This window comes from Coffea eugenioides, chromosome 5 (genome assembly GCF_003713205.1).
Source record: "Coffea eugenioides isolate CCC68of chromosome 5, Ceug_1.0, whole genome shotgun sequence".
NCBI lineage: Eukaryota > Viridiplantae > Streptophyta > Magnoliopsida > Gentianales > Rubiaceae > Coffea > Coffea eugenioides.
Genome location: NC_040039.1, coordinates 11035327 through 11047097, shown reverse-complemented (window position 1 = coordinate 11047097; position 11771 = coordinate 11035327). Strand labels below are relative to the sequence as shown.

The following is an 11771-nucleotide window of genomic DNA, read 5'->3' as shown; positions in this document are numbered from 1 at the left end:
TATCCGCGAACCGATCCGAGGACGGATCGGTTCATGAAGGCCTCGGATCAGTCTCAACAAAAACACAGGCGAGGCCTCGGATGTATCTGGTTATCTATGGATCCGTGCTCGGATGAATAGATCCGCGGTCGGATCTTTCTGGGGTTCCTAGGATCCGAGCTCGGATCCGTGTTTCTCTGCAACAATTGCAGAAACTGCAATTTTTCAAATCTTTTTCCCCTTTTTCGGCCAATTCCAATTCACACATTGGACAAACATTTTATCAATCCTAATCTCGTACGCACATGTAATATACCATAACCACTATATCCGAGCTCTCAAAACACAACAAACACATTTACATTAGAAATCGAGGGGTGAGGTTCTTTGGTCTTTTTTGCACTTTTACACTAAAATGGCATTTTTTGGCCTTAAATACATATCAAATGACTAAACTTGAGCTTTTATAACCATGATATCACCAACACTCACTTGAAATGCACAATGCATGTATATGCATGAGAATTTGAAGCACTTAAAAGACAATTTGGTAAGAAAAACTCCCTTAAACCACGTGTTCTTCAATTGCACCTTCAAGATGGAAGTTCCGACATGTAACTAATTTACCGTGTATAAAATATAGGTGTACAGCTGTATAATGCATAAGAATACTCATATAACCTACTTTTTTTGTACTCATATAAAGTGAGAACTAAGATACGCGCGATCGCGTTGTTCCACTCATATTGCTGAAATTTTAGAATATATACAAAATGTCACAAACAAAATTGTGTAATCCATAAGTTAGGTAAGTTATACAATAACAATACGAGTAGCCCGCAATCAATGCTGCCCAAGTTTCCCATGAGTACCACATGTTGTTGGTTTGGGTATTCTTTGGCTTCGACGTGGTTGGTTTGGCACTACTGTATGGCCAAGAGTCCGTTGTGTCAACAGTGTAGTATCTTGAATTTCAGTGCTTGTGCCTTCACCTCCTTCACATTGCTCAGAAACATCGCGATGTGAATCCCTATCGGGCGTAAACTCTGTGTACGTCACAGGGGACCTGTGATAATGGCCAATCGATCCACCTCCGTCATGCATGACTTCGGTCTGAGGTGTGACAAAAGCAGATGCGCCAGCTTGGTCTTCAGTTGCCATCGAACCTCCATGGAATGCAGTTTGCATGGTGGGCTCTGGTGATCGGAGTCTACGACGTCGCCCACCGCCATGCTGACTTCCGTGGGTATTTCTAGGAGCTCGCTGAATACGACATGGATCAGGGTATAGTGGAATCTCATGTGGTACGTGTGGAGGACGAAATGCAAGTCGGCGGGACTCTCCTACATGATGCAAAGATGTGGATGCAAAGTCCCTCAACTCTTGAAAATATCCGCTGTGTTGTTCATCACTAACGCCAAGAGAGTCCTGTGCCATGAAATACATGCGAGACATGGCATCGCTCTGCAAAACCAATGGACCGAATTAGAAGGACATACAGTAGTGAAAAATAGTTTAAAAGGTCAGCAAACTATTTGTAATTATTAAAAGTGGGTTGGAAATAAACTATACAAGATATTGTGCCCTAGCGCTATCACCCCGGAAGCCCTCAGGGAAAGCGGGAAATCGACTCGGGTTTGAAATATAAATCACCGTGCGCTCCCGATACCACTGAACATACTCATCGGATGGATATGTAGTATCTTCAATTACTGTGCCATCTTGTACATGCACACGTCGATCAGTCCAAATATCAATATATTGTCTATGCGTGGTGCTCCAGTCTTGATTCGCCCTACCACGACGATCTAGAAAATGTAGAGCTGCCTGATTATCCGTCAACCTCATATCAGGCAGGGACTGATGAAACCCAAACTGCCGCATAACCCGATGAGGGAGGTGCGGCTCAACTACATCCCAACAAATAAGATACGTTACGGATCTCCAAATGTCCTGACCTGCAGTACAATACGCAGGAAGAGAAGCGAGAACGTCCGCCGAATATGGCTGCCATATGAACTGCAAAAAAATATAACATGAAAATTGTTTCATTTTTTGTATTAAGAAATAATAAAGGGAACCGATCCGAGCTTTTGACCATTACATGCACATCATATGCTAGTCAATACCTTTTCAGCCCGCAGGCCTGTCAACTGATCTCGGAATGCGGGCACAACATGCCTAACAACTCTGTGTACGTCCAAATCATTATTCCACCTAAAAATATAAAAAGTAGGAACCTGTTTAGAACAAATTATATCTTGGTTCGATATCAAATGTCACGGAAACAACCGAAATAAGGGCGAAACGACGCACCTAGCTCCATATGGACCAGGGTAATGCTCCAACGGCGCGATTCGGTCCGGATGCATGGTTGGTATATGTTCCCAAATCCAGAGCTGTTAGAAAATTAGAATCAATGTTAAAATTGCAAAATGAAAAAATGCAAAAAATCGAAGATAAATGTCCCTATGTGCAATGTACCTGTAGCAAAACTAATGGACCGGCAATAGCCGACTTGGCAGGATGCGTGGCATCACAAAGTGACCGATAGAGAGTCGCCAAACACGCACTACCCCAACTATATTGCCCAACAGTTTCCAAGTCCCGCAGTAATGGAAGATACAACAAAAGGACTTTGTTGCCGGACTTATCGGACAATAAGTGTCCACCTAATATCAGTAAGAGGTAGATGCGCGCACGCTGCCTACATTCCGCATCTGAAGCATCGGGTGGCAACTCTGTATCCAAGACTCTTGCTAAACATCCCAACTTTAGCCTCTGTCCATCAAAGTATCCAACTGCAGGAGAAAATCCAAGGAGCTCCTCACAAATGGCTCTCCACTCCTGAATGCTGCGGTATGTGTCTACCCCTATAACCGGTGGACCATCGATGTTCAATCCCCACAACACCTCTACATCCTGTAATGTCACGGTAGCCTCTCCAACCGGTAAATGGAATGTATGCGTCTCGGGCCGCCATCTCTCGACTAAAGATGTGATCAAAGAATGATCAACCATCTGATATCCACTGTCAAGCACCCCCTCAAATCCAGCCAAGGCAATATAACGCAAAACCCGATCAGGAATAGGCGTATGCTCCCAAAATCCTCTGTCACACCGTCTGACATCTAACTGATTGCCCTCAATATGTCCGTGAAAAATTGAATGCGCCCGGTGTGCAGTTCCCCCCGATATAATGTCGTGCACGTATGGTCCTGGATGTAGGCCTGCAGGGATAGGAGTGTCGGCCATAATCCCAAGCAAATATCTACATCAATTAAAGACCATGAGTCATGCATAAGTAAAACCCTAAAAGTGGGCAGTATCCAATTTTGACCTATAAATCGCGGCCACGGGTTTTATTTTTCAGCAAAATTTGACCATAGAACTAAGATACATCGAGTGAGAACTCCATTTCTATCAGTTAATTTTTTTTACAAACATTTGTTATCCCTCTATGTATTCATATACTGCAGCAATGTATTTGTAGTCATATTTTAAAACGTGGTTTGACAAAAAATTTGGCAAAGTCTCCCCTATAAAGCGGCCATAACTCCCTGCCAATAGCTCCTCAAAAATGTCCCTTTGGGGCTGCAGGTGTAAACTGGAAATTCAATACTTATCAAAGTACATAACGAGTAGCGCATTTGACAAATGATAAATTCAAGTCACTAATGTAGTTATTTAAAATAAATCCAGAATCGAACACAAATGAACTAGGCTATAAATCCTATAATCAAAAAAATTGAACTAACATGAAACAAAAATATCTAGGGAGTCGATCAAATCAAGGCCTATAATTCGGACAATTTCTCCTATTGTGACCCGTCTGATGACAATTTCGACATCTTCTTGGTTCGTCTGGATCCCTTTCATCCATCTCATTCCGAATTCTGCTAGCTCGAACCCGTCCTGCCCGACGTGTAATAAATTTGCTCTTGTCTGCCTGCAACTCCCACCCAGGATGGAGCCAAGTATCTTGATGCGGCAATGGGTTAAACATGCCTGAATACTGGACCGCCCACCTTGTTTTGGTAAACTGCTGGTCCACAAGCAATCCCGGATTGTCACCTCTATTCCTGCACACCGCCAAAGCGTGTGAACAAGGAAACCTGTATATCTGCCACTTTTCACAAGAGCATGTCTTATCAAAAAATCTGATGGTTTGCGTATTGCCTCCTTTACCATCGACACGCCGCCCTGTGATAACCTTATATACGCCCGATGGGCCATCGAACTCAATGACTCTGTGGGCGCCTGCCTTCCGCTCAGCATTATTAAATTGCCGCCATATCTTTGGGGGAAAAGGATTGCGACAATGTGAAGCATCTTCCCTTCTCGTCTTAAATAACGCAACTGTCCGATGAAATGTCATGTCAATGCATGCACGAATTGGCAAATGCCGTGCCCCGCGCAAGACATTATTATAGCTTTCGGATATGTTGGTAGTTAGAATACCCCAACGACGGCCATCGTCGTGTGTTAGGCACCACTTTTTTGGACTAATGGCTGACAGATAATTCCAAGCATCTGGGAACATGCTCCGTAGTTCTCTTCTGAACATCCGCCACTTGCGTAATTGTCTTGTCCTTCCCATTGCCCAACACAACTTGCGAAGTGTAAACCTTTGAAGTGTGTCATCAAATTGCTCCTAACATGTCGCAGGCAAAATCTATGGTAGGCTAGAGGTTCCGCCCAATAGTCAAAGTGTGTCATGGTATAGATGATACCATTGTGGCGATCGGAAATGACACAGATAGGATGTCGATCAAGTGCCACATTATATCTTAATTGTTCCATAAACCACGACCAACTGGAAATCGTCTCCTCATCAACTATGGCATAAGCAATTGGCAGAATCTGGTTGTTCGCATCTTGCGTGACTGCAACAAGGAGTTTGCCCTTGTATTCGCCACGCAAATGAGTGCCATCAACGCATATAACCGGCCTGCACATGTGGAATGCTTCAATAGCCGGTCCAAATGCCCAAAATACATACTTAAAGGTCTTAACTCGATCCGAACTATCCGAATGATGTGACCACTCCACTACGGTGCCTGGATTGGATTGCACCAGGGCATCGAGATACTGTGGTAGTTCGGCAAAATTCGCTTCCCAAGATCCAAACACAAGCCCAATTGCTTTACGTCTGGCATACCAGGCTTTTTTGTAAGACACATCAACCTTCAAGTTTTCTTTAACGGAACTTAGTATGTTCTTGACCTTTAATCCAGGGTCATCTTCAATGCTACGGAGGATGTGCCTTGAAATAACGGAAGCCGTAAGGCTTGTATTGTTATTTCTAATCATGTCGCCCAAGCAGTTATGGTCATTGACCCACTTTGTAATTTGTCACATTCCATGAGTCTTTTTCTTTACGGCTCTAACACACCAGTCGCATGGTGGATACGATGGCGCGGTTGAAGTGGAAGGAGTTCTTTCAATTGATGACTTGCATTTAGCAAACCACGTGTTACTCTTACTCTCAATAACTCTGAACTCCCTATTGTGATTGATGGACCACATCCTAACTGCTCGGCTGAGCTGCTGCTTACTCTCAAATCTCATATGAAGACGTATATTATTATTCTCCTCACTGAATGTCACAATACGCTCCAATCCATCCTCCTCTTCCATATCATCATCATCTATGTTCCCAAGATCGGAGAAAAATGCAATTCCTCTTGGCACATATACAGAGCTGCCAGCTGTGCTATTGCGTCTGTCCAAGTGGAACATATCGAGGTTTACTCTTAAACCCCCACCTTCATGCTCATCATCCGAGTCACTACCAGACACATCTTGCGACTCCGACTCTTCAACCTCTTCCGCATCAACTTCCGGGTCATCTTCTTCCAGATCATCTTCAAGAGAGCCAATGAGCCTATCATGTATACTAGCATATACATCATCTTCAGCTGAATTGCGACAACCTTGCCCAGGGTTAGACTCGATCCCAATTGGAGAAATATGGCATGATGGACCTGGATCTCCAAAACTTGGAATCGAATCTAAACCATGTGGGAATCCAGGCCATGAAAATATTCCTGGGCAGTTAAACTTTGTTGGATCCATGAATGCATGTACAAGCGACATCATTGGACCAACATTACCTATTGGTCCAGTGAATACGCTATTAACTACAGGCATTTGGACGATTTCTTCCTTCTCGATATAAATCTCCGCCATGTATGAAACTCTTTCGATCCAAAGATCGTACATTACATCAAGAGTTTCATCATCAACTACTGCGGAAACAGTATATTTGGAACTCTCCAACGGTTGACGAAGAAACAATTTCAGCTTGAACATCCCTTTATCGACCCCAATATAGTGGTAAATCCTGTCAACCAACTCCCCGTATCCAATTCTATGCCTCAAAGTGAATGTCCGGTTGGAAGTACGAGGCAAATAACAAACAAAGTCACCCTCGTAATGTATTTGTCCTCCCCAATAAAGGTTTACCCGCAGAGGTCTTTCTACAGACATGTTTGTAAAATGAATCCCTATTTTGGGGACAATATATTAGAATTAGTAGTCCAAGGGTCCAAACAAATGAAAGAGGATGGACTGTAGGTCGAAATTGGAACTATTATATAGACTAATTTCGATCCAGATGTTTATGAAAAAATTGAAAACAGGTATGAAATATGCTATAAATAACGATAGCAATAGCCTAAAACTCCAAACGCAATTTTTAGAAAATTTGGACAGAGTCTCCCCTAAAATTAGACTAAAACTCCTTGCCAACCAATCCGAAAAGGGAACCCGATTAAGTAGTAATCACATTTGCCACACTACATATTGTCAAGAGACCCTATAGTTGTAATATAACATAAATTAGCTAATGGCTTGTATCAAATCCGAATTAAGCCTTATGCATAAGAAACAGTTGTTGTAATATAAAATAAATAACCTAATAGTGAGTTACCCTCACAAAGAAAGATCTACAAAAATTTCGACATAGTCTCCCCTATAAATGGCCTCAAACTCCCTGTCAAACAGTCCAAATATCCATGAAATTCAAAAGCTCCAATCTATAAACTACATAATGTCAATAAAGTCTCAAAGCTCCAATTGCAAAACATACAATATCCAATGTACATAGTGTTTCGACCAAAAGTAATAGGGTCGATAAATAGATTTAAAAAAAAATATCTGATGAATTTTAAAAGAATTCTACAAATGGGGCATTTTGAGCATGGGATTACATCCAAAGGGTCTTCGCCTTCAGCAAATGCGAACTCACGGAGCTCGAATTTTCGCACGACGAAATCCACAAAAAATTTTAACAAAAAATAAAACCACACCTCGCATTTATTATTATGAAATGCGAGGATCCGAGCTCGGATTATTTATGGCAGCCCTCAGATCCAACAGGGTTCGGATCCTTCTCAACGGATGATCAGACGAGACCTCGGATCTGAGTAAACAACTATGGATCCGACGATCCGACCTCGTATCATAAGGATCCGAGGTCGGATCCTTCTGCCTTTAGTCGTATCCGAGCTCGGATCTTTCTTTTTCTGCACTAATTGCAGAAAACTGCAAATAAACTGCAACAAATTGGAAACGAAAAAATTGCCCGAATTCGAAAAAGATAACGTATTTCCTCAAATCCACCACAAAAATTGCAAAAATAAGCACAACCCACATCACATTTACACCCAAATTTCACAACAAATCTGAACCTGCCCTTGGATGAAAGTATTCAACTATTCATTAAACTTAAAAAGCTATACTTGAGGCATTGCAAGTGCAAAAGCCTAACCTTTATGCTGTTTGACAGTAGCAATGGGACGCCAATGCTGGCAAATTTTGGGAAGCGGCAAACGCGAAACCAGTCTTTCGATGCTCCGGTCTGCTCCGGTCTTTGGATGCGTCGATGTGCAGAAACCAGGTCTGTTTTCTTTGTTTTGCTATTCAACAATTCCGAATTCTTTGTTTTGCTGTTTGACAGCTATTCAACCAGCTATTCTTTGTTTTGTCTTTTTTTTTTTCGAAATGGGGTCTTGGCGGTTGATAGAGCTATCACCCGATGACTGAGCTCGCATTGAGCTCGCATTCGCAAAATGCGAGCTCACTGAGCTCGCATTCTGAGAATGCGAAGACCCTCATTTGTAGAATCAACTCCAAAAACCGCCATCGTTGTAGAAATCTTTTTTTTTTCCATCACAAAATAAGAATTCACCCTAGGGACACATGGTATTCGTATGTACGCCCTAAAGATTAGGATTTTTTTTTATACAATTTAATTATTTATATTTATTGAATGGCATTTGTCTTATTAATTATCTCGATATTTCAATTAGTATAAACGATACATACATTAATGTAATAATAAAGTATCATAATTATGACAAATATTAACTGGGATTTATTTTAAATATTTATATTTATGGTATTAATAAATGAGAAACTATTAATACAAATAGATTTTTTTTATCTGCCAATCATATTTGGCGTGTGGATTTCGATGCCTATTTTATTAATAATGAAATTAGGAAAAAGTACAACGAAGGAGGGGGACATAAAGCCTTTACCTCCTGATATAGAATCTAAAATTACATATACCTATCTTATCTAAACAAAATAAATCCTTAGCTAATGAAGAAAAATCAGAACTCAATTTGTAAACGTCAAATCGCCCATGTTGAATCCAAGAACCTACCAAAGCTTCTGCAACATCATTTGCCTCACGGAAACAGTGGAACACTACGGATCCCTCTTAACTGTTGCCCGAATGTCTGCCGGAATCTGAAACCTTCCTTCCAATGCCCCAACTAGAACCAGGGAGCCTAGTTCCAAACACACCTGTGATTTTCCATATTTCTAGCAAAGCTGAAGACCAACTATAAGTCTAAAAGAGCACGCGCCTCCGCTTGTAAAGAATTTGTCTTGCCAAAGAAATCTGAAAATGCACCGAATTCAATCCTTACAGTTCCTCCTCCACTACCATGGTTCGCTATCACGGGTCACGGTCGCATCGCAGTCTTGATTATTCTACATTCGTTGCGGCATATCGATTGAATATCGGGTGATACACACATTATAGCACATGAAAGTTTCCAAAAATTTTTAAAAAATTACTAAAATTAGAAAAATATCAAAAAAGGCATAATTTAAAAAATATCTGAGTAGACTAGAATATATCGACTGTTACTATTAACTGAATTGTGAGTCTACATTGCCCTTGCTAGTCCATTTCACAGTCACGGATTGTATTTGACCTACAAAGTAGCACGTAGAAGATTAGAATAGCAAAAGATGTTGAACATTAAAGTTGATTTTTTGGGACTAATGAAGAGCAATTAGTTTGTCATTTTCCAATGTTACTTTCTTGTAGAGTCTAGAATTGTCTTTTGGTTTACTGATGGTATTTAGTTGTTAGTTGGCATTAATTGTGAGGGTTCCTATCCCTATGTTTATATAGTTGTATTTGATGTGAGCAAGCAAGCAAGTGGAGTTGTTTTCTTGTTGAATACAGCTTATTCCTAGCTATCTTTTTCACAGCTTGTTATTGGTCCTGGGCTGGTGTATTTTGTTTTACACCATTTTTTCTACTTGGTACCAGAGCTTCAAGGGTGATTGCTATCTTTGTCTTATCCCTTGGTGAAAAAGATTAGCTGTGACAATGGATTCTACATGTCGTTTTAATGGGCTGGGAATGGAGTTGCTGAATCAGTCCAATTACAAGATATGGAGGTCCTGCATGGAATCTTATTTGGTTGGTGAAGATCTGTGGGACGTAGTTGGTGGTGATAAAACTAAGCCACTAGAATCTAATGAACAAAATGCTGAAGCTGTTAAGAAGTGGAGAAGTTTGAATGGCAAGGCTGAGTTTGCTCTAAAAAGATCTATCTCTCATGGTCTCTTTGAGCATATTATCAAAGGCAAGTCTGCAAATGAGATTTGGGAAACTCTTGATCGACTATACAACAAAAGGGATGTAAGTCGGCTGCAAATGCTAGAGAATGAGTTGGCAAATGCAACACAAGATGAACTCTCAATTTCTCAATTTTTTGTCAAGATAAAAAACCTGTGTTCAGAGATATCATTACTAGATCCAGATGAGCCAATCTCTGAAGCACGGTTAAGACGTCACATTGTTCGAGGCTTGAAACCAGAGTACACTCCTTTTATTACATCTATTCAAGGATGGGCACAACAACCATCTTTGGAAGAGTTGGAGAATCTTTTGACTTCACAGGAGTCTTTAGCTAAGCAAATGGCTGGTATTCAAGTTTCAAAAGGGGAAGGAGAAGTCTTGTTGGCTGCTGGAAAGAACTTCAAAAGAAAAGAGAAGAAATTTGACTCGAGTAGAGGAAGAGCTGGATCTTTAGAGAAAGATGGTAGAAAGCCAATAATATGTTACCGTTGCCACAAACCTGGACATATAATGAAGAACTGCAAGGTCAGCATACAAGAAACTAATGTTGCAGCAGCAGAAAAGGATGATCAATCTGATGAAGATTGGGGAAAATGTTTTGTGGCTGAAACGAAAGATATTGATGCATTGGCTTCCATCAATCTTGAAGACGAATGGATTGTTGATTCTGGTTGTGGGCATCACTTGACTGGTGACGAATCCAAGTTCTCAAATTTTCATCAATATAATGGTAAACATGCCATTGTTACAGCAGACAACTCCATACACTAAGTGTCAAAAGAAGGAAAGGTCATCATAAATGGTAAGGACAATGATCAAATTACTCTTAATAGTGTGTTTCATGTTCCAGGGATGAAGAAAAATCTGTTTTCCGTTACTAATGCTGTGGATTCTGGTAGCTTTGTTCTTTTTGGCCCCAAGAATGTTAAATTTCTTAAAAACATAAGAGTATTGGATGCTGATGTTATTCACACGGGTGAAAGATTTAAAGATTTATATGTTTTATCAGCTTCTTCATCTTATGTTGAAAAAATGAGCTGCAATGATAATGTCTCTATCTGGCATGCAAGATTAGGACATGTCAACATGGAAAAATTGAAAGTAATGGTACAGAAGAAATTGGTTAATGGCTTGCCTAATTTAGCTAATTTTAACCAGAAGGAAATTTGTGAAGGCTGTCAATTTGGGAAGTCTCATAGACTCCCATTTGATAAGTCTATCATAAGAAGCAGGACTCCTTTGGAATGCATTCATGGAGATCTATTTGGACCAACTAGAACACCTTCACTTTCTAGATTTAGATTTATGTTAATTCTAGTTGATGATTTTACAAGATTTACATGGGTCTATTTTGTAAAACAAAAGTCAGATGTTTTATCAAGATTTCAGGAATTTAAAGAAATGGTGGAAGGTGAAACTGGCATGAAGATAAGGCGGCTAAGAACTGACAATGGTGGAGAGTTCACTTCTGATGATTTCTTTTCTTTCTGTCGACAACTCGGGATAAGAAGGCAACTCTCTTGTCCAGAAACCCCACAAGAAAATGGGGTCGCCGAAAGAAAAATCCGACATATTACTGAGACTTGCAAGAGCTGGTTACATGCCAAGAATTTACCTAAATTTTTATGGGCAGAAGGTATGATGTGTGCAGCATATGTGATTAATCAGATGCCTCTCAGTCCAACCAATATGAGGTCTCCATATGAGTTGATATACGGAGAGAAGCCTAGTGTCGAACACTTTAAAGTGTTTGGTTCGGTCTGCTATGTTCATGTTCCAGATTCCAAAAGGAGTAAGCTTGATTCAAAAGCAAAGAAGTGCATTTTTATAGGGTATGATGATAGAAAGAAAGGCTGGAAATGCATGGATCCTAAAAGTCACAAGTTTACTGTTTCTAGAA

At 40.5% G+C, this 11771-nt stretch overlaps 1 protein-coding gene across 1 annotated transcript; it reads right to left on the bottom strand.

Annotated features, from left to right (window-relative positions):
* Positions 1–4464: 4464 nt before the first annotated feature.
* Positions 4465–5292, bottom strand: LOC113771163. Its single transcript, XM_027315778.1, has one exon. The coding sequence runs from the start codon at positions 5290–5292 to the stop codon at positions 4465–4467; it is 828 nt and encodes a 275-aa protein (XP_027171579.1).
* Between the last annotated feature and the right edge of the window lie 6479 nt (positions 5293–11771).